General features: G+C 32.7%; 1 protein-coding gene across 1 annotated transcript; it reads right to left on the minus strand.

Annotated features, from left to right (window-relative positions):
• Nucleotides 1-5,513: 5,513 nt before the first annotated feature.
• LOC139526201 (serine/threonine-protein phosphatase 6 regulatory ankyrin repeat subunit B-like) lies at nt 5,514-16,650 on the minus strand. Its single transcript, XM_071321328.1, has 6 exons — nt 16,370-16,650; nt 15,503-15,732; nt 14,776-15,112; nt 8,378-9,234; nt 6,322-8,346; nt 5,514-6,214 (listed from the first exon to the last, which is right to left on the minus strand). The coding sequence occupies exons 1-6, from the start codon at nt 16,584-16,586 to the stop codon at nt 5,579-5,581; spliced, it is 4,302 nt and encodes a 1,433-aa protein (XP_071177429.1). The 5' UTR covers nt 16,587-16,650; the 3' UTR covers nt 5,514-5,578.
• Nucleotides 16,651-24,038: the final 7,388 nt, after the last annotated feature.

A 24,038-nucleotide genomic window follows, 5' to 3' on the forward strand; every position in this document is an offset into this window, starting at 1 on the left:
ACGACTGGTATTTCCATGTCCCCTGCAACTTAAACTTTTTTACAATCTACAAATATACAAATGCACAAAATATTACAATACCTATGCTGAAATGTTGTTTTTCATTGATCGTTCTGAATTTTCCCTATTATTTTTATCCTCGTCCTTTGGTCTCTTGTGGACAATTGTCTCAATGGGAATCATACAACATATCTTGATTCTAATAATAATACAATAATTATTGAAAAGTGCATCATTTGTTAAAAAAAATTTGTAAGGGTTCCGTGGAACCCATTGTCTCGCCTACTTTTGCAGTTTAAGTTGCGGGATAAACAAATATAGGGAAAAATCAAAACAAATTTTCTTCTAGATACTGTCTTATGATTGTAAAGACCTTTGTCCAAGTTTGGTAAAAATCCAGTATGGTTTATGAATATAATAAAATGTTTTAAAAACTTGAACTGCAGACTGTATGTAATGTTAACTGGAAGAGTAAACAGCTGCGCCATGAGCGCATGATATGCCCATCACGTTTCAAAGAATAAAGTTCAATAACTTCTCAATGTCATATCCAAAATTTATAAAAAAAAACTTAAGGGAGGTTATCTTTACAGATATAAATCAGTCACCAAAGTTAAATGAAAATTGCTCAAAGGACTTTAAGGATATTGTCTGAAAACTGGAAAATCACCCTTTTTTTAATGAATAAAACCCCATAACTAGTACATGTAAAATCTAAAATTTATAAAAATCGAAAGGAAGCTCATGTCAATATATATAAACAATTCACCAAATTTTCTTGCCATTTGGTGAATTTTTGTGCTTTTGAGTTATTGTCCGAAAACTGGAAAATCCCCCTTTTTGTAATGAATAAAACCCAAAACTCAGAAACATAAAATCTAAAATTTATAAAAAAAATAAAAGGGAGCTCAGGCCAATAGATATAAACAATTCACGAAAGTTTCATGCAAATTGATTAAAGCATTTTTTAGTTAATATCTCACATGTTGACGACGGACGGATGGACAACAGTATACCTTAATACGCCCCGTAAACCAACGTATAAAAACTAAGTCCATTTATAAGTAATATACGGGAAAACAGGAAATAATTTTTTATAAAATTTCCTTCTAGATACTAGCTTTTCTTCAGTCAGGGGACTTACTTAAATGAGTGATTTTCTAAATCACTGATTCAAGTAACATTATTTCCATTAAGGTTGGAATTAAGAGTTGTCTTTCTTTAATAATCACCTATTTAAGTAGTACAAAATAATCACTAGAAGAAGTGATTTAGTTTTACTGTAGCTTTAAATATAGAATACTAATGATCCAGGGACTAATTATGTTTCTAAACTTATTAGAACCAACATCTGTGTTGTCTAGGATGACCAGGTCGTCTCAGGTGATGACCTTGTACTGAATCTAGGAAAATGACATAAAAATCACTTGTTTAAGTATCATACTTCAATTTCCTTTCCAAAAATCACTTCTTTAAGTATCATTATTTTAATAACCCCCACTAATTTCAACACCCCCGAACAGTGGCGAATAGTGAAATTTTTTATCACGAACAGTAGAATTTTATTACATAATCTGAAAGATGAAACCTTGAACTTTACAGGAAAAATACTCCCACTGCTGGGAAAAATCTGTTAAGAAAGTATCAGTTCATTATGTAATAAAATTGAGAATGGAAATGGGGAATGTGTCAAAGAGACAACAACCCGACCAAATAAAAAACAACAGCAGAGGGTCACCAACAGGTCTTCAATGTAGCGAGAAATTCCCGCACCCGGAGGCGTCCTTCAGCTGGCCCCTAAACAAATATATACTAGTCCAGTGATAATGAACGCCATACTAATTTCCAAATTGTACACAAGAAACTAAAATTAAAATAATACAAGACTAACAAAGGCCAGAGGCTCCTGACTTGGGACAGGCGCAAAAATGCGGCGGGGTTAAACATGTTTGTGAGATCTCAACCCTCCCCCTATACCTCTAACCAATGTAGTAAAGTAAACGCATAACAATACGCACATTAAAATTCAGTTCAAGAGAAATCCGAGTCTGATGTCAGAAGATGTAACCAAAGAAAATAAACAAAATGACAATAATACATAAATAACAACAGACTACTAGCAGTTAACTGACATGCCAGCTCCAGACTTCAATTAAACTGACTGAAAGATTATGATTTCATCATATGAACATCAGGCACAATCCTTCCCGTTAGGGGTTTAGTATCATACCACCATAACATATATGAGAAGAACATAACCCGTGTCATGCCAACAACTGTTTTTAGAATAAATGTGTTTAGTTCCGATGCAAAGACCTTATCAGTGACTCAATATTAACGCCAAAATATGCAATCTTTAATGACTTGACAACAGTATCGTAATTATATCCCTTCTTAATAAGTCTATTCAAAGGTTTTGTAAGTTTCTGAGGTTAATACTGACACCTTTGTGCTTTATAAAGAATATTACCATAAAAAATTGGATGTGAAATACCTGAACGTATTAGAAGTCTGCATGTTGAGCTATATTTACGAATGATGTCTTTATACCGATGATAAAATTTAGTAAATGTTTTGACTAGTTTGTGATATCGAAAACCCTGGTGTAATAATTTTTCAGTAATACATAAATTTCTCTCGTTAAAATCGAAAACATTGTTACATACACGAGCGAATCGTACAAGTTGAGATATATAAACACCGTAAGATGGTGACAAGGGAACGTCATCATCTAAAAACGGATAATTAACGATAGGAAATGAAAAATCATCCCTTTTATCATAAATTTTAGTATTCAGCTTTCCATTAGTGATATAGATATCAAGATCGAGAAAAGGGCAGTGGTCATTGTTAGTATTAGCTTTATTTAAAGTAAGTTCAACAGGATAAATTTCATTAATATACATACTGAAGTCGTCATTATTGAGAGCCAAAATATCATCCAAATATCTAAAAGTATTATTAAATTTGTTTATCAGATGTTGTTTCGATGGGTCTTTGCTTATTTTTGTCATAAATTGTAACTCATAACAATACAAAAACAGGTCCGCAATAAGTGGTGCACAGTTAGTCCCCATTGGAATTCCGATAATCTGACGATATACGGAATCTCCAAAGCGAACAAAAATGTTATCTAGTAAAAATTCAAGGGCATATATAGTATCAAAGCATGTCCAATAAACATAGTTTTTTTGTTTATTGCTACTAAAAAATGACCTAAAAGAGTTTGAACATATATATTCACATTCTGATTTTTTGAATGCCCATTTAATTAGGTGTGTGAATTTTTTCTTAATGAGAATGTGAGGCAATGTGGTATACAGGGTAGAAAAATCAAAACTTTGAACAGATTCAAAATCACCAATATAAGCATGCAATTTATCAAGTACTTCCAACGAGTTCTTGACACTCCAAAAGTAATTTATTCCACTATTTTCGAAGGCCTTATTTGAACAATTTATTATCAGGTTTTTAATTGTACCAAGTGTGCTGGTAAGAAGAATAGACAATTTAGTAGTTGAACAATGGCTTGAAGACGAAATAAATCTATATTTGTAAGGGGTTTTGTGTAGCTTCGGAAGCCAATACATAGTTGGGACTTTCATTGTATTTGGCTCTGCTTGTAAAGCGGTGGCTAAAAGTTTATGTTTGTTACAGATTTCGTTTTCTGAAAATGGAGTCAGTTGGAATGTTGGCGAATTGGTGATTTCCTTTTTCAAAACCTCAAGGTAAAATTTACGTCAAACAATAATAATATTATTAGCAGCTTTATCTGCCGGGACAAAAACAAATTCCTCGGCTAGTTCTTTTAGTTTATGTTTGATACGAGAAATAGGTTTATTGTGGTTATTGTTTATAGTAAAATGTTCTTTAAAATGTTGAATACGTACATCAACTATCTTCATTACTGAATTAAAAAAAGAGTCCAAAGATTTTTTGTCAGCTTTTTCCCGTTTTATCCATTTCATACAGTAAGTATGGAGTGAGTCGTGGATGATATTACGACACTCATTCCAATTAATAATTGACGGGAGACGATATTTAGGTCCTTTACTGAGGAATGATTTTAACTCTCGGTCTTGAACGATGTTAAGATCTCCTGTTATAACATGGGAAATGGGTCCATAAATATATTCGAAATTACTGCAATTACATGAAGTAGGTGTATTTTCACTGATATTAACATCTTTACACAATTGACTATAATTAAACACAAATTTCCGGGTAGATTTCTTGTAAATATAACAAATAAGAGGTAGCCCAGTATTGTCGAAATATCCAGGAATTTGTTCTTTAACAGAATGGTCGTTAAATATACCGGCAATATTTACAAAATCAAAGCCTTTATTGACATACTTAATTTTAATAAAATGTTTTTTATGATCTTCAGGGCGATAAAGCCATTATTACAGCATTTGTTCAACTAAAATAGAATTTGCAGCTAAATGATAGCATCAAAAGCATAAACCTTGCTACTTAAAAGAAGCAAAATATACTTTTCTTTTCAATTTTACGATTGAACAGATATTATTTAAACCTATGTGTTTGAAATTTTGGTAAAACTACAAAATCACAATTTGAGACAAAACTTCAAATTTGCTACTCAAATAAGTGAATGTAACTGGCAGAAAATCTTAGTGCATTTAAAAGTAAAATACGGATAAACAGGATTTATTTTATACAAAATTCTTATTTCTGGATACTATCTTATGATCATAAACAAGCTCATGTCCATGTTTGGTATAAATCCAACTTCAAGGACATACAAAATCTTTAACCACAGGGTGAATATTTGTGGAAGCCGTCACCGCTTTCCGAAAACAAATGGAGAATGTGTCCATGGGACACAGATGATGCCCCCATTTGCATATCATATGAAGTTATAAAGGGACATAACTGAATAACCGTAAAAGTGACACTACCCAAACTTGTTCTTGATCTGAGTTTTGTAGTAATAAGTCTTGTGTACAAGTTTTATAACATTTGGTTTAGGCAAACTAAAATTATAGAACAAAAACGAAAAATTACGCAAATTTTTCCATTTGTAAAGGGGGATTATTGTAGAACGGTTGAAATAACACCACCAAAATTCAAACTTGATCTGTGTTTTGTGGTGATAAGCATTGTGTATAAGTTTCATAACATTTGGTCGGGCATAATGGTAACCAACTTCAATAAACTTTGGGACGTACTGACGGACAACGGTAAAACTTAATGCCCCCCCTCCCCTACGGTGGACATAAAAATACATTTCAACTCAACTTGTTATATTCAGGAAATAATGGCTGCAAATAATTAATTGCTAGTCCAGGTTATGGATTCTTCTCACCTTTTGAAATATAAAATTTCCAAAAAAATAGGTTTATGCCACTGACATTTGTTGCAAGACAAAAAGAATCTATGTGTGCTTTGGTAAATTCAATTAGAAATATCAAAACTGACCAAAAATGACTTACACCAAAGTCTAACTGTCTAATGAGCTATTAGACAGAATTTTTATATCAAAATCTAAATCTAAGCAACATGGTTTTATTACATAGAATGTTTTTAACAATGCATAACAAAAGTATTTTGAGAGTTATTTTACATTTAGTAATTGTTTATGGTCAATGTATGTTATTTCTATTTTTTGTAACAAATGTACAATATTGGTATGATTTTCTCTGCTTGCAATATCTAGTGGTGTTAGTCCTCTACATTTAATGTTACAATCTGCTTCATGTTTTGACAACAATTCAACAACCTTTACATGACCTTTATAACAAGCTATACATATGGGGGATTCTCCTGTCCCCATACACTTATTAATGTCAGCCTTATTGTTTATTAACATCTGTACTACTTCAGTATGTCCATTCTGACAAGCAATGAACAGAGGTGATGCACCAGTATCTTGACACTTATTAATATCAGCCTTATTGTTTATTAACATCTGTAATACTTCAGTATGTCCTTTCTGACAAGCCATGAACAGAGGTGATACTCCATCATTATCTCTACACTTATTAATGTCAGCCTTATTGTTTATTAACATCTGTACTACTTCAGTATGTCCTTTCTGACAAGCAATGAACAGAGGTGATGCTCCATCATTATCACACTTATTAATATCAGCCTTATTGTTTATTAACATCTGTACTACTTCAGTATGTCCTTCCTGACAAGCAATGAACAGAGGTGATGCACCAGTATCTTGACACTTATTAATATCAGCCTTATTGTTTATTAACATCTGTACTACTTCAGTATGTCCTTTCTGACAAGCCATGAACAGAGGTGATACTCCATCATTATCTCTAAAGTACACTTATTAATGTCAGCCTTATTGTTTATTAACATCTGTACTAATTCAGTATGTTCTTTCTGACAAGCAATGAACAGAGGTGATGCTCCATCATTATCACACTTATTAATATCAGCCTTATTGTTTATTAACATCTGTACTACTTCAGTATGTCCTTCCTGACAAGCCATGAACAGAGGTGATGAACCAGTTTCTTGACACTTATTAATATCAGCCTTATTGTTTATTAACATCTGTACTACTTCAGTATGTCCTTCCTGACAAGCAATGAACAGAGGTGATGCTCCATCATTATCACACTTATTAATGTCAGCCTTATTGTTTATTAACATCTGTACTACTTCAGTATGTCCTTCCTGACAAGCAATGAACAGAGGTGATGCTCCATCATTAACACACTTATTAATATCAGCCTTATTGTTTATTAACATCTGTACTACTTCAGTATGTCCATTCTGACAAGCAATGCACAGAGGTGATGCTCCAAGATCTCTACACTTATTAATGTCAGCCTTATTGTTTATTAACATCTGTACTACTTCAGTATGTCGTTCCTGACAAGCAATGAACAGAGGTGATGCTCCTATATCGCTACACTTATTAATGTCAGCCTTATTGTTTATTAACATCTGTACTACTTCAGTATGTCGTTCCTGACAAGCAATGAACAGAGGTGATGCTCCTATATCGCTACACTTATTAATATCAGCCTTATTGTTTATTAACATATGTACTACTTCAGTATGTCCATTCTGACAAGCAATGAACAGAGGTGATGCTCCATCATTAACACACTTATTAATATCAGCCTTATTGTTTATTAACATCTGTACTACTTCAGTATGTCCTTCCTGACAAGCAATGAACAGAGGTGATGCTCCATCATTATCTCTACACTTATTAATGTCAGCCTTATTGTTTATTAACATCTGTACTACTTCAGTATGTCCATTCTCACAAGCAATGAACAGAGGTGATGCTCCATCATTATCTCTACACTTATTAATGTCAGCCTTATTGTTTATTAACATCTGTACTACTTCAGTATGTCCTTTATGACAAGCCATGATCAGAGGTGATACTCCATCATTATCTCTACACTTATTAATGTCAGCCTTATTGTTTATTAACATCTGTACTACTTCAGTATGTCCTTTCTGACAAGCCATGAACAGAGGTGATACTCCATCATTATCTTGACACTTATTAATGTCAGCCTTATTGTTTATTAACATCTGTACTACTTCAGTATGTCCTTCCTGACAAGCAATGTACAGAGGTGATACTCCATCATTATATTTACACTTATTAATGTCAGCCTTATTGTTTATTAACATCTGTACTACTTCAGTATGTCCTTCATGACAAGCAATGAACAGAGGTGATACTCCATCATTATCACACTTATTAATGTCAGCCTTATTGTTTATTAACATCTGTACTACTTCAGTATGTCCATTATGACAAGCAATGCACAGAGGTGATGCTCCAGTATATCTACACTTATTAATGTCAGCCTTTTTGTTTATTAACATCTGTACTACTTCAGTATGTCCTTCCTGACAAGCAATGAACAGAGGTGATCCTCCATCTTTACGACAATGGTTAACATTACTGTTACAATGATATAAGCACCATGCAACCAGATCAATATCTCCAATAAAACAACACTGTATTAATGGCGTGCTATTGTTTTGTGTGTTACATGTATATAGACTAGCCAATTGTTTCTGTTTTGATATTTCTATTCCATTCAAATGTACAAGTATTCTTTGTCTGAAGATTTGATCATACATATTGATGTTACAGAAGACATCTACTACCTTTCCTCTAAACCAGTCGTCTACCAATCTATTTATATACATTTGCTGATATCTTTCTGATACATCTATTAAAAATTCATCTCTTTTCTCTTTTTTTTCAAAAACAAACCTTTCACGAATAAAATGACTTGAAGCATTATTAATTAAACAATAAATCATAACACTGCCAAAGTAAAAAGCAAGAAAGTCAAACAGCTTGTCATGAATAGTTCTGTATAATTCACCCTCCTTTCTGATACAATGTGATAAACGTATGAGTTAGTGAATCCAGTTCATCACGCAGTACCAATCGAGATGTTCCTTTCACCACTTTACAAGCTTCATATGTGTTCTCTATGATTTTTGTTACATCTTTATCAACATCTTCAGTGAGCCATTCTTCTTTAATATGATTGTTAAACATAACACATAGAGCAAGTGCACAGTACTTGACATGCGCTCCTTCTAGCTGTATTTTATCTATCTCTTCTTTATAAACTGTAAATGGATTCTGAAAGAAATCTATCATTTTAAGATTTGTGTTTTTGCTGTACAATTGACATAAAAGAGGAAAACAGTCAAACATGTCATAAAATTCCTTGATCTTATAGGCGTTTGTTTTTAAGTAAAGTTCAGCAATAGATTGTTTTTCTGTGTCTGATAAGTGTTTATCTTCTGACAAAAGATTACATTCACAGGACTGATCAAAAGATAAAGATTTCATTTTTTTATCCTTAAAAACCTGAAGTCTACAAGACATGATTAATTTGACTGTTTTTTTTTCTATTAATGTTTTGATTTTTTCCATCTGATTTTTCCAGCTTTCTAACTTCATAGGATTTATGGTATATGTTCCACAAAAGTCATCAACAACAAACAGGATTTTCTTACTTGGATTGTACCACTTGATAATTTTTTCAGGGTTTGTTACCGGCAAAATAACATAGCCTTCTTCTTGCATTCGTAGAGCAACATGACGCATCAATGATGATTTTCCTGTTCCCGAACTTCCGGTGACAACAACACAACCATTTTCTTTGATACATTTTAATACACTCTTAGCTCCATTTGTTTCTATAAACATTTTGTCATCTTCTGTCCAAGTTTTTAATTCCTCTTCAATTTGACCTAAAAAGAAAGAATTTGATATTTCTTTAAAATTTACAATTATTTTGAGACTGACTTCTGTGATTTTGTTATACTGATATGTACTCATATACCTTATAAAATTTATAAAACTTTAGGACTTGAGCTTACATGATCAAAGTTATTCCTCAATAAAAGATATAATGGTTTTTTTATCCAAACAATATCTTTTTATAGAACAAGCTCTCTGTGAGTATTGCATGGCAAGATATAGTCCACTGCCGGTTAAAAATTTATTGTATTGAAACAAAATTCTAACTTGATCTATAACTTGTCATGGTGTAAACTTTATTACAAATTATATGTCAATATCTTCAAGAATGACAAAAAAAAAAACGTGTGGAAAACTGATTATTTTAGTGAATTTTAAAGTCCAAGGACCATTACTCTGCACAAAATCATCAGGCCGGGACAAAATTCAAATTTGAACTGTAACTTGTCATGACAAGAGTGCACACACTGAAATGTCTCGCCTTTTTTTCAAATCATTGATATTATGTTGATAGTCCTAAATATAAAGCATTACTACAACTACCACATGAACTTAACTTGATCCAATAAAATGAGGTCAAGGTCATATAAACCAGACAAGAAATACATGTACACATTACAATCCATCTATACACTAAGTATAGTTGACCTATTGCTTATAGTTTCTTAGAAACAGACTTAACCAAGAAAACTAAACATTGACTAATGAACCATGAAATTAAGGTCAAGGTCAGATGAACCATGCCAGGCAGACATGTACAGATTACAACTCTTCCATACAACAAATATAGTTAACCTACATGTATTGCTTATAGTATAAGAGTCAAAGAGCTGATAGCTCTGAAGTGGAAGAAGGTGAATAAAAGGTAACTTGAGTTACCATAAAAGAAGCCCCACTAACCCAGCCTGTTTTGTTCCATTATTGTTATGACGTATTTTTTTTTCTTCAAACAAGAATGTGTAATAAGTACATGGATTTCCTATCTGTACAATCATTTTCTATGTTCAGTGGACTGTGAAAATTAGGTAAAATCTTTAATTTGGCAGTAAAATTAGAAAGATCATACTTTTATCATAAGGAACACATGTGTACTAAGTTTCAAGTTGATTGGATTTCAACTTCATCAAAAACTACCTCGACCATAAACTTTAACCTGAAGCAGGACGGACAGACAGACCAGAAAACATACTGCCCATAAATCGGGCATAAAAATAGTAAGACTTGTTACATACCCGCCAACTTTTGAAATTTCTCATGGGGGCTTTTAGTGCGCGACAACAATTTTAAAGGTATCAATTTTTAGCGAAGTATTTTGCACGATCTGGATTGTCTAGAAAAAGAGTCATATTTGTATGATGAACTTACATGCCTTTTTCTTAAGTCTGTTTGCATGGTTCTAGTTATTGAATCAGTAGAAAAGATGAACATGTAGCTAGCAGACCAGGGTTTATTTTCTTGTGTAAGAATATTAGATGCTTGTTGTAATTTCCAATTTTGAATTATGCACAAAGATGGACCTTTAACAGGTTTGGAACATCTCTCCAAATGAGGCCTAACCCTTATTGGAAGAACATTACAACCCACTGTAAAAAATTAGCACCTTTATATTCATATTATTTGATGAAACTTTTCCCCAAGAACAATGCATCTATCAAGTATTAAATGGTCAAAACATGTCAAAGGAATTTTGTGATGTTTCTAAACTTATATCTTCTTTATTAATTTGACCCCTCATTTAGAATAGATGTTCCAAATATAATGAATTTTCCCACTTTTGAGTTAAAAATCTTAAATTTTTTTTTTTTTTTTTCAATGTTCAGTAAATGACCCCTTGTTTTAGGGACAGTCCCTCATTTAAGGGACATCACTCATAATGGGGGGGGGGGGGGGGGTCCAAACCTGTTTGTTAGTCTTTGTGAAAAAAGAATAGTACATTTTCCTTTAAATGATTTAATAAATTGAATTCAAAAATAAAATATGTTACAACGAGTATTATGTCAATAAATTAGTGAAAAAAAAACTATTCATTATCTTTATGGTAGTACTTGGTAGTACTGCATCATTGAATTTTGTCAATCAGCCATGCTTTTATCCTAAAAGCTGTGTAAGAATGATTACAGATGAAAATTCATATTTTACATCTAGATGAAAAAACAACATAAGTACAAAATCTAGCATGTTAGAATATTCTTCAGAGAAAACGTTTTTGATTGGCTTATTAATTGATCATGAGAAACACAGAATTTGATTGGCTGAACACGCTTGTCTTAACTTGGGAACAGATGATTTTCACTAAATCGTGTTTAAGAGTTTTTTAACGATACCCTTAATATTAATATTTTTTAATAAATGCAAGGACGTATTATAAAACGTCCTTGATTAGAGTAGAGAGAATTAACACAGGGCGAACGTACTATATGAGTGAAAGAACTCAGGAAGAACAGACCAAGGGCGAACATGTAAACAGGGCGAGTTGTCCTGATACTAAATTCACGCATGCGTACTACAAAAAAAACATCCGGTTACAAGTAAACAAATAACGTTCATGTAGATGATATGAAATCTAATAATTTACATAAATAATAGGATTTTACAATTTACAAATTAAATGATTCAGATGCTTAATCAAGTGTAAAAATCGGTGTTTGAAATCAGAAGTTGTTATGAACATGATGAAATTGCAATACACAGAAACGAATGCGGCATACGGAGGCTCAATGATTTTAAAGTCGGCACCATTGGCCTTCAGAAGACTTGAAGTCTTCTTCCAACAAAAACAGACCAAAACACAATAAAATGCTCTGCTGGGTGCAGCTTGATACGACCACAGAGTTCCAACCCTGAACAGTTTGGGCAAGTATGGACACAACATTCAAGCTTGATACAGCTCTGAATTTGGATTGTGATCAAATATTTGACACAGCATAATTTCTGTCACAGAATGAATGTTGTCTAAGAACTTAAACATATTAGATTAACCTATTATGGTCCAATATTCGAAATCAAAATACATGGTTAGATTCAGCATATCATATATAACCCCAAGAATTAAATTTTTGATGAAATCTACCAAAGTTTAATTTTGGACCCTTTTGACCTCAATGTAGACCAATTTGATAACCAGGCCAAAATATCAAAAATCTAAATTCATGGTTAGATTTAGCATATGGAAAAACCCCATATATTCAATTTTTGTTGAAATCAAACAAAGTTTAATTTTGGACCCTGAATTGGACCAACTTGAAAACTGAGCCAATTTTCAAAAATCTAAGTACATGTTCAGATTCTGCAAATCAAAGAACCCTAATAATTTAATTGTTGATAAAATCAAACCAAGTTTAATTTTGGACCCTTATGGCCTCTAATTCCTAAACTGTTGGGACCAAAACTCCCAAAATCAGTCCCAACATTCCTTTTGCTGTCATAAACCATGTATTTAAATTTCATAGATTTCTATTTACTAATACTAAAGTTATTGTGCAAAAACCAAGAAAAATGCTTATTTGGGCCTTTTTTGGCCCCTAATTCCTAAACTGTTGGGACCAAATTTCCCAAAATAATTCCATACCTTCCTTTAGTAGTCATAAATCTTGTCTTAAAATTTCATAGATTTCTATTTTCTTATACCAAAGTTATTGTGCGAAAACAAAGAAAAATGCTTATTTGGGCCCTTTTTTGGCCCATAATTCCTAAGCTATTGTGACCAAAACTCCAAAAATCAATCCCTACCTTGCTTTTGTGGTCATAAACCTTGTGTTTAAATTTTACAGAGATCCATTTACTTAAACTAAAGTTAAAGTGCGAAAACCAATTCAATGTGTCTTCGGAAAACGACGACGACGCCAATGTCATACCAATATACGACCACAAAAATTTTTTGCGGACATATATAAACTTAACACTAAGCAATGAACCGTGAAAATGAGGTCACGGTAAAATAAAACCTGGCAGACTGACATGCACATCAAAAAATATTTCCATACACCAAATATAGTTGACCTATTGCATATATAGTGTTTGAAAAACAGACCAAAACACAAAAACTTAACTTTAACCACTGAACCATGAAAATGAGGTCAAGGTCAGATGACACCTGCCAGTTGGACATGTGCACCTGACAATCATTCCATACACTTAATATAGTAGACCTATTCACGTCCTATTGCATACAGTATTAGAAAAACTGTACAAAACACAAAAACTTAACTATAACCACTGAACCATGAAAATGAGGTCAAGGTCAGATGACACCTGCCAGTAGGACATGTACACCTGACAATCATTCCATACACCAAATGTAGTAAACCTATTGCTTATACTATCTCAGATATGGACTTGACCACGAAAACTTAACCTTGTTCACTGATCCATGGAATGAGGTCTAGGTCAAGTGAAAACTGTCTGACAGGCATGAGGACCTTGAAAGGTACGAACATACCAAATAAAGTTATCCTATTACTCATATTAGGAGAGAAATTAAGAATACTAAAAATCCTATTTTTTTCAAGTAGTCACTGAACCATGAAAAAGAGGTCAATGACAATGGACATATGACAGACGGAAACTCGTAACATAAGGCATCTATATATACAAAGTAGGAGACCTGGACCCTTCCTACTGAAATATTAAGCTTTCAAGAAGTTAGCTAACGCCCCCGCTGCCACTGGATCACTTTCACAATGTCCAGCTTTCTGCGACAGAAATCATAGGTTCGACAAAAATCAACAATTCAGGATTGGGAAAGTAAATTATAAATAGGACAGATTTTTCTAAAATATTCAGGGTAGATAGAGTTTGATATGCTAACTATATTTCCCCTTTCAGTTTATCTCAACTGGCTCTTGTTTTCCAGATACTCATCAAAACTGTAGTGTTCCCCCTATGTTATATTTTTATAGCCATAGTGGCCATGTTGATTGCTTAGACTGGAGGAAAATTTCAAACTATATAGTTGACATCCTTTACACATGATCATACATGAACAGACAATTTTTAATTTAAGTTTCTTGTGCATAATTCAGAGTTTAGTATGACGTCTATTATCACTGTACTAGTATACATATTTTTAAGGGGCCAGCTGAAAGACACCTACAGGTGTGGGAGTTTCTCGCTACATTGAAGAACCATTGGTGGCCTTTGGTTGTTGTCTTCTCTATGGTCGGGTTGTTGTCGCTTTGACACATTCCCCATTTCCTTTCTCAATTTTAAACTTTAGTTTCAATCAATTGAACAGTTTAACAGAAGATTTTTCAAGAAAAGTTTAGAGAGAACAGACTTTAAGATAAAACAAAACTTACATCTATGACAACTAGCCCAGTTATTAATTTTAGAGTAGAATGTTTTACACTTTACCTGACAACAGACAACAACAACTGACACCAAGTGACAACAATAGCTCCTTTGATGCTTTAGGTCAGGGGAGATAAAAACCCAAAATACAAGAAATATAGTAAATATTGAAGGTAAATTCCCTTGTTTCACATTCTTCGCTATATACCTCTACAACCTTTGTCTAAATGAGTATAATGTACCTCTGATGTTCCACGGTATTGGGTCTTTCAATAGTTCTGTGACTTCCGTATGCTCAGTCTGTAAAGTAATGTGGGAATCTTGTAACTTCCTCAGATTTCCTGTCACCTCTGAGTGGTCAGTCTGTAAAGTATTGTGGGAAACTTGTAACTTCCTCATATTTTCTGTCACTTCTGAGTGCTTTGTCCCCAAAATATCCACTGTTTGTCCTAATTCTTTTATCGTTTCCTGTGATTGTTTGATTTCCAGCATAATTTCCTGATTTGACTGATCTAAGATTTTCACCTTTAACTCTTGGCACTCTTGATCCATTGGCTGACCACCCAGTCTACTTACTGCCTACAAAAATATTTTGAAAAAGAATAGTATTCAATCAAAACTCCATATAACTCAAAATGAATGTTAACAGACTTTTTCATTAATGAATTTCACACCCATCTTATTAGAAAAATTAATGTTAACAGACTTTTTCATATATGAATTTCACACCCATCTTATTAGAAAAATTAACATTTGAAGTCACTGAGGCATGAGATATGGAAAGCTCATACACTGCATCCCTATATCTTGTTCATTGTGAGATAAAACAAATACATGTTGGATCAATGATTTTGAAAAAGGCACCCATTAACATTTTCACTTGCGGTCGATCCCCTGGGCCCTTCATAACCTGTCAGTGATATTATATATAAAATCACTCATACTTAAGTTAAGTTATGTAACACTTACATTAGATATATTACTCCATGCTGTATTGAAATCACCAGTGGCCATTTTGTTACTATCATGATGGGCTAATATATTCCTGTACCATTTAATCCTTGCTAGATCAGGTCCTGGAGTTGTCTCCACTGGTAGTGGTAACCTGTCAAAGCCATTGATTGGCTGAGTAACAGATGTCAAGTTTCTGATCAAGCAAATCATCAATGTTACATCAAATGTTGTGGAAACAGGTACACCTATAACATTGAAAGAATTATAACTAATAACATCTATAACATCAAAAATATTTGAACTAAGTTCACCTGTAACATCAGAAGTAATAGAATCAGGTACACCTATAACATCAAAAATATTGAAATTAAAAAGTAAAATCACAAAAATACTGAACTCATTTCGGAAAATCCCTAATCACATGGCAAAATCAAATGACAAAACACATAAAAAAGAAATGGACAACAACTGTCGTATTCCTGACTTGTTACAGGCATTTTCAAATGTAGAAAATGGTGGATTATTTTCCTTGCACTAGATAATTATTTTGTTTAAACTGAGATAACATTTTTAAATATACCATATATGCAACAGTATATTACCAAAGAATGAAGATGATGAAGAAGAAAGTAGCAACATTTTGAGGTGAATTCAATTACACATATACTCTCCACAGTGGTGGATCTTCAGTGATTTCCTATATAACCAAAATTTTTCTGAAAAAAGGGGGGCCCGGGATACCAGGACTAAATTTTATATATACGCCAGACGCGGGTTTCGTCTACAAAAGACTCATCAATGACGCTCGAATCCATGTTTACATGTTAAACTTAAATTCATTGCATTGGGGTTTTCTTAGCCATATGACATGTATAAACATACCATTTCTTGGAAACAACAGATTCCATTGAGCCTGGTTCAAAACTCTCTTTAATTTTAAATCCTGAAGAGTGTTGTAGTTTTTATTCAGTGTTGAAGGTAGATGAGTAGGTGGAAATTCTCTGTCAAAATAAGTACGGACTGCTCTTGGTGACACTCCTTTCAATAACAAAGCTAATCGTACATAATTCTCTTCTTCTTCCAAGAGGGGTGCCATCATTCAAATTATCTTTCTATTTACATTTGAAACCTATACCATTCTTAAAAAGTGGTCCATGCGGTCCTGAAAAAAATAAAAAATTCTACAAATGATAATTCAAAATAGCAAAACCTTAATTATCAACAGAGAAATAAGCTACATTTCCTTATTTAGAATATTGATAAGAGGGTTTTCGCTCCTGCTGTGTAAATGTACGAGGAACAATGTTGTAATGTATGTGTACATCTACGATACTTAAATAACAAGGTCCAATTTGTTAGCCTCATGACGCAACCAGATTCTCCGCAGGGTGCAGCTTTATACGACCGCAGAGGTCGAACCCTGAACGGTTGGGGATAGTATGGACACAACATTCAAGCTGGATACAGCTCTGAATTTGGATTGTGATTAAATAGTTGACACAGCATCCTAAGGTTGCTGTCACAGAATGAATGTGGTCTAATTAACTCCTATTCAAACAATGATCTCAATTCAAATTTCTAATGGAGTTTGCAACAATCAATACCCATTTGAATAACATCATAAAATATTAAAATATAAAATGTCATGCAGTCATGGTTAAAATTAATATTAATTTATAGTAACTTCTGAAAAAATAAATGGGGAATGTGTCCAAAGGGACACAGATGATGCCCCTGCTAGCATATAACATTATAAAAGGACACAACTCTAGAACTGTAAAAGTGAAGCTGCCAAAAATTGAACTTAAACTGAGTTTAGAGGTAATAAGCATTATATACACATTTCATTAAATTTAGTTGAGACAAACTAACGTTAAGAGAACAGAAACTAAAAAATTCTTCAATCTTTATACGACCGCAAAAATTTTAATTTTTTGGTCGTATATTGCTATCACCTTGGCATAGTCGTCGTCATCGTCGTTGTCGTCGTCGTCCGAATACTTTTAGTTTTCGCACTCTAACTTTAGTAAAAGTGAATAGAAATCAATGAAATTTTAACACAAGGTTTATGACCACAAAAGGAAGGTTGGGATTGATTTTGGGAGTTTTTGTCCCAATATTTTAGGAATTAGGGGCCAAAAAGGGCCCAAATAAGCATTTTCTTGGTTTTCGCACTATAACTTTAGTTTAAGTAAATAGAAATCTATGAAATTTTGACACAAGGTTTATGACCACAAAAGGACGGTTGGGATTGATTTTAGGAGTTTTGGTTCCAACAGTTTAGGAATTAAGGGCCAAAAAAGGGCCCAAATAAGCATTATTCTTGGTTTTCGCACAATAACTTTAGTATAAGTAAATAGAAATCAATGAAATTTAAACACAAGGTTTATGACCACAAAAGGAAGGTTGGGATTGATTTTTGGAGTTGAGGTCACAACAGTTTATGAATTAGGGGCCAAAAGGGTCCAAATAAGCATTATTTTTGGAATAAGGGGCCCAACTTTGATATGCCGAATCTAACTATGTATGTATATTCTTAATTTTTGGTCCCGTTTTCAAATTGGTCTACATTAAGGTCCAAAGGGTCCAAAATTAAACTTAGTTTGATTTTAACAAAAATGGAATCTTTGGGGTTCTTTGATATGCTGAATTGAAAAATGTACTTAGATTTTTAATTATTGGCCTAGTTTTCAAGTTGGTCCAAATGGGGGTCCAAAATTAAACTTTGTTTGATTTCATTAAAAATTGAATAAATGGGTTCTTTGATATGCCAAATCTAACTGTGTATGTAGATTCTTAATTTTTGGTCCAGTTTTCAAATTGGTCTACATTAAGGTCCAAAGGGTCCAAAATTAAACTAAGTTTGATTTTAACAAAAAATTAAATTCTTGGGCTTATTTGATATATGCTGTATCTAAACATGTACTTTGATTTTTGATTATGGGCCCAGTTTTCAAGTTGGTCCAAATCAGGATTCCATATCAAGTATTGTGCAATAGGAAGAAATTTTCAATTGCACAGTATTGCACAATAGCAAGAAATATCTAATTGCACAATATTGTGCAATAGCAATTAATTTTCAATTGGAGTTATCTTTCTTTGTATAGAATAGTAGTTGATAATATATGTTGGAAATTTGCCAGACATGACTATGATGTCATTTTCTATTTTTATTTGCCAATAACTTTGTTAATAACTTCATTGGAAATTTGCCAATATAAAATGTTGCTGATGAAACGTTTTTTCCTTATCTTATCTAAAATGTTTTTAGATAGTGTATGTTGGACATTTGCCAGACATGACTTTGATGTCATTTTCTATTTTTATTTGCCAATAACTTTATGTAAATAACTTCATTGGAAATTTGCCAATATTAAATGTTGCTGATGAAGTTTTTTTTATTGTTTTATACAATAAACAATGTATATTCACTTTTACTACCAACCAATCTTTACCATTCAGTGATAACAAGCACTTTATTTTACATTTTAATATTTTATGATGTATTTAAAAGAGTAGTTATTGTTGCAAACTCCATTAGAAATTTGAATTGATATCAGTTTTGGAAAAAGGGAAACGGGGATGTGAAAAAAAAAGGGGGGGGGTTAAATTTTTCTCATTTCAGATTTCATAAATAAAAAGAAAATTTCTTCAAACATTTTTTTTAGAGGATTAATATTCAACAGCATAGTGAATTGCTCAAAGGCAAAAAAACAATTTTTAAGTTCATTAGACCACATTCATTCTGTGTCAGAAACCTATGATGTGTCAACTATTTAATTTTAGATTTAAATAAGTTTGAAGAAGAAATCTTTAATTGATTTGTAAAATCTTGACATTTGTTTTGTGTAAAAAAAACCATGTAAAGTCAAAAATTTGATCACAATCCAAATACAGAGCTGTATTACACTTGAATGTTTTGTCCATACTTGCCCCAACTGTTCAGGGTTCGACCTCTGCGGTCGTATAAAGCTGCGCCCTGCGGAGCACCTGGTTCCATTTGTAAAGGGCATATCACTAGAATGGTAATCAAAGTGCTTATAATCACTAAATGGTAAAGACTGCTTTAATTTATCAGTTGGTAGTAAAGTGAATACATGTATTACATTGTATATTGTACAATACAATATTTTTACTGTCAATCAGGAACGCTCTATGAGAGCAGTGTAATTATAAGCAATTTATTACAATGATTATTATTAATTCTTAATGATTATTGTATATAGCATTGATTTAAGTTGATTCAACTACTATTCTGGACAAGAAAGATAACTCCAATTTTCAAAGATTTCATAAAGCATTGGTTTTAGGTGATACAACAACATTCTGGACAAAGAAAGATAACTCCAATTTATTTTCTTGAAACTACAAAAATGCTTGTTTTTGGCCTCTTTTTGGACCTTTATTCCTAGACTTTTTGCCCCATAACCCACAAAACATATCCCAACCTTCTACTTATGGTATTAAACATTGTCACCTGGTACAATTTCATAACAATTGAAATACTTATACACAACTTTTTATACTGACACTAGATAAATGCTTGTTTTGGGCCCTTTGGGCCCCTAATTCTAAACCTTAGGGACCATAACCCCCAAAACCAATCCAAAGCTTCCTTTTGTGGTTATAAACATTGTGTTAAAATTTTATTGATTTCTATTTTCAAATACTAAAGTTATTATCCGGAACCATCCGTCTTCAGACGAGGCTGATGAAGACGTGATACCAATATACGACCACAAAAAATTTGAGGTCGTATAAAAATAAAGAATCAAAGAATTCAACTTGATATATAACTAAAACAGGACAATACTGTTGATTAAAAATTACACCATTCCAGGCCCTTTTGTTTTCCAAATAATTAGTATTACCAATAGTTAACAAGTTATGGGTCGAATCCAATACCGAAACCAATAGACTATTTTCGAGTTCATACGTCACCGGAAAAAAAATTGTCAATTATGCGCGCCTTTATGACGTCATTTACCAGATAGAGGGGATTGCCTGTATCCCTGCACTATTAACGTTCATCAAGCGTCTAAGTGATCGTCATTGTGCAATATAAACTAGAAATAATGTTTGTTTTGTAAGTACCTAATCACAGTTCCCTAATTACAGCAGTGCTGATTTTCAATTATGAGAATTTAATTTGCCGAATAATTCGTGCAATTATAGTATGATAGTTTTCCAACCACTCCCTCAACATTGGAACGGAAGTGGTCATGCACCTAAATGCACAAATGATGTTCACTAAAACTAGAGTTTTGACGGAAATGCATCGAACTTGAAAGTTGTCTATAGCATGTGTCACATGTACATGTAGTTTCAGGTTGTATGTATGTATCTTTATGCATGTTCTGTATATATATTCCTCCTTTAATGATAGCAATACCAAGGGTTATGATGTAAAAACGGACATTAAGCATGTGCACTGGACAGTACAGATTTAATGTGAGCATTTGCCTTTCCAGTTGTAGTAAGAAAATTAGGATGGGCCCAAACAGATAGATCTTAAACAGAGAAAAATGCTCTTTTTTGGGATGTTGTCTGACTCTCTTTGACTCATTCCTCATTTTCTTTCTCAATTTTATTTTAAAACTGTTCACCTATCATACCTGTCAACCTGTGACGATGAAAATGCAGGTCATGACCTGCATTGAAGAATGAAATCTCAGGTCATAACGCGTACGAACTTTTTCGAGCTGAATTTCAGTAATTAGGGGACATTTTTTTTATAATTTAAATAAAAGTTTCCAAAACATGTTCACTTTATTAATCATTATTTCATTGCACTTTGAAAGGCTTTTGATAACTTTGTGACACTTTCTCCTCTTAATTATTGACATTTCTGCATGCACCCTCAAGTTGTGACTGGCTATTTTTTATTATTTTTAGAAAGTTGTGACTGGCTATTTTTTATTATTTTTAGAAAGTTGTGACTGGCTATTTTTTATTATTTTTAGAAAGTTGTGACTGGCTATTTTTTATTATTTTTTGAAAGTTGTGACTGGCTATTTTTTATTATTTTTTGAAAGTTGTGACTGGCTATTTTTTATTATTTTTAGAAAGTTGTGACTGGCTATTTTTTATTATTTTTAGAAAGTTGTGACTGGCTATTTTTTATTATTTTTAGAAAGTTGTGACTGGCTATTTTTTTTAATTATTTTTAGAAAGTTGTGACTGGCTATTCAGTCTTTGCTCATCATCTGTTCATATTATCTTTCGTAATTAGAGTATAGTAAAATAAAGTTAAACAGTTAAAGGGAGTATAGATGAAAAAAATAATTTCAACTTTTTTTTTATAATTGTATTAAGGTATGAATTCAATGAAAAGTTATATTTCAATATGTATTTAAATTCTATTTGTAGTAGATTTGATCTTTTCTACCCCTAAAATGTCATCAAAACATGAAAGCTGTCAACGAGCATAATGAACAATTAGCCAATTAGCCAATAATTAAAAAGATATAAGAAAGTTTTAGATTAAAAACATTACAATATTGTTATTATTAGATGAACAATTTGATCATTTATAAATAATAACTTTTAACTGTTTCATTTAAACTAATTATTTTAACTAACATTTTATAACCATATATAATTACACCAGTTACGAAACGTCTCAGTTACAAATGATAAGGGTGCAGGTCGTTTCGTAACCTGGTTGTTTCGTAACTAGTCGATTCGTAACTTACTAGGTTGTTTCGCACCTGAGACGTTTTGTAACCTTATATCATTATATAATAATAATATGAGTCGTAGGTTACTTAAACAATAATAAAAAGATATGTACATATATATTTATATTTATTTATTAAATAATTGATTGCACATAATTTTACACTTAACAAGTACAGTTTTGCACACATGCGAATAGAACAGAAGAATTTAAATTGTCCATCGTTAATTAGATGTACCCCGTCTTTATCAAAGTATTTAGTCTTCTGCCACATGCTTTAATGTCTCCAAAACTTGACACCACTCATCTTTATGTTGCTGAGTTCTTTATTAATCTTCTTTTTTTTCTATCATAAGTTGTTTCTTTCATGTTTCTTGTTTTTAGTCTGACGATATTGGAGCCTATAACTACAGAAAGAACACCTAAGCACTTGACATCTTTTGAGAGTTGTACAATCTCTGAGGCTGTGTGTGATGCAGATAATTTGTCACATATGTCATTCTCTCCAATCTGTATGAAAACAAAGTCTGGTTTAAATTTCTTCACTATGTGGAGATCAAAATGTCTCAATGACTTTACTTTTCTCCCGCCTACCCCGTGAAGCTTTGTTTCGACAGAACTTGATAAGTCGGATTGCGTTCTTAACATCCAATTTTCCAATCTTCGGATGTAACTGTGACCGATCACAAGTACTTTGTGTTTATTTACTGTTAGTGACATCTTTGGCGTTTATAAATGAATGAAAAGGAATATTTAATTTAACCACGCCTAGTAATTTATCGATTACGGTAAATTCAAATTAAGTTTATTCAAAATATAACTACTGATTGCTTTTTTGTGTAGTTCAAAAGAACCCGTTAAAAAACAATTATCAGAAAGATTGATTGTCATTATAACTTTCAATAAATTTTCATTAATTAAAATTCTGAAACTTTAGATTAATCAAATGGCTTACGTATCTGGCACAACTTTTTGGAATTTTGGATCCTCAATGCTCTTCAACTTTGTACTTGTTTGGCTTTATAAATATTTTGATATGAGCGTCACTGATGAGTCTTATGTAGACGAAACGCGCGTCTGGCGTACTAAATTATAATCCTGGTACCTTTGATAACTATTTACACCACTGGGTCGATGCCACTGCTGGTGGACGTTTCATCCCCGAGGGTATCACCAGCCCAGTAGTCAACACTTCGGTGTTGACATGAATATCAATAATGTGGTCATTTTTGTAAGTTTCCTGTTTACCAAACTTTGAAACTTTCGAAAAACTAAGGATTTTCTTATTCCAGGCATAGATTACCTTAGCCGTATCTGGCACAACTTTTTGGAATTTTGGATCCTCAATGCTCTTCAACTTTGTACTTGTTTGGCTTTATAAATATTTTGATATGAGCGTCACTGATGAGTCTTATGTAGACGAAACGCGCGTCTGGCGTACTAAATTATAATCCTGGTACCTTTGATAACTATTTACACCACTGGGTCGATGCAACTGCTGGTGGACGTTTCGTCCCCGAGGGTATCACCAGCCCAGTAGTCAACACTTCGGTGTTGACATGAATATCAATAATGTGGTCATTTTTGTAAATTTCCTGTTTACCAAACTTTGAAATTTTCGAAAAACTAAGGATTTTCTTATTCCAGGCATAGATTACCTTAGCCGTATCTGGCACAACTTTTTGGAATTTTGGATCCTCAATGCTCTTCAACTTTGTACTTGTTTGGCTTTATAAATATTTTGATATGAGCGTCACTGATGAGTCTTATGTAGACGAAACGCGCGTCTGGCGTACTAAATTATAATCCTGGTACCTTTGATAACTATTTACACCACTGGGTCGATGCCACTGCTGGTGGACGTTTCGTCCC

Source organism: Mytilus edulis, chromosome 6, assembly GCF_963676685.1.
Source record: "Mytilus edulis chromosome 6, xbMytEdul2.2, whole genome shotgun sequence".
NCBI classification, from domain to species: domain Eukaryota; kingdom Metazoa; phylum Mollusca; class Bivalvia; order Mytilida; family Mytilidae; genus Mytilus; species Mytilus edulis.

Excerpts from the sequence above, each read along its gene's own strand:
- LOC139526201 (XM_071321328.1), bottom strand. The coding sequence starts at position 16,586 with ATGATGGCACCCCTCTTGGAAGAAGAAGAGAATTATGTACGATTAGCT. Across the intron at positions 15,733-16,369 it reads TCTGTTGTTTCCAAGAAATG|GTGTACCTGTTTCCACAACA; the intron begins GTATGTTTATAC and ends TCAATGTTATAG. Across the intron at positions 9,235-14,775 it reads AATACCGTGGAACATCAGAG|GTCAAATTGAAGAGGAATTA; the intron begins GTACATTATACT and ends CTTTCTTTTTAG.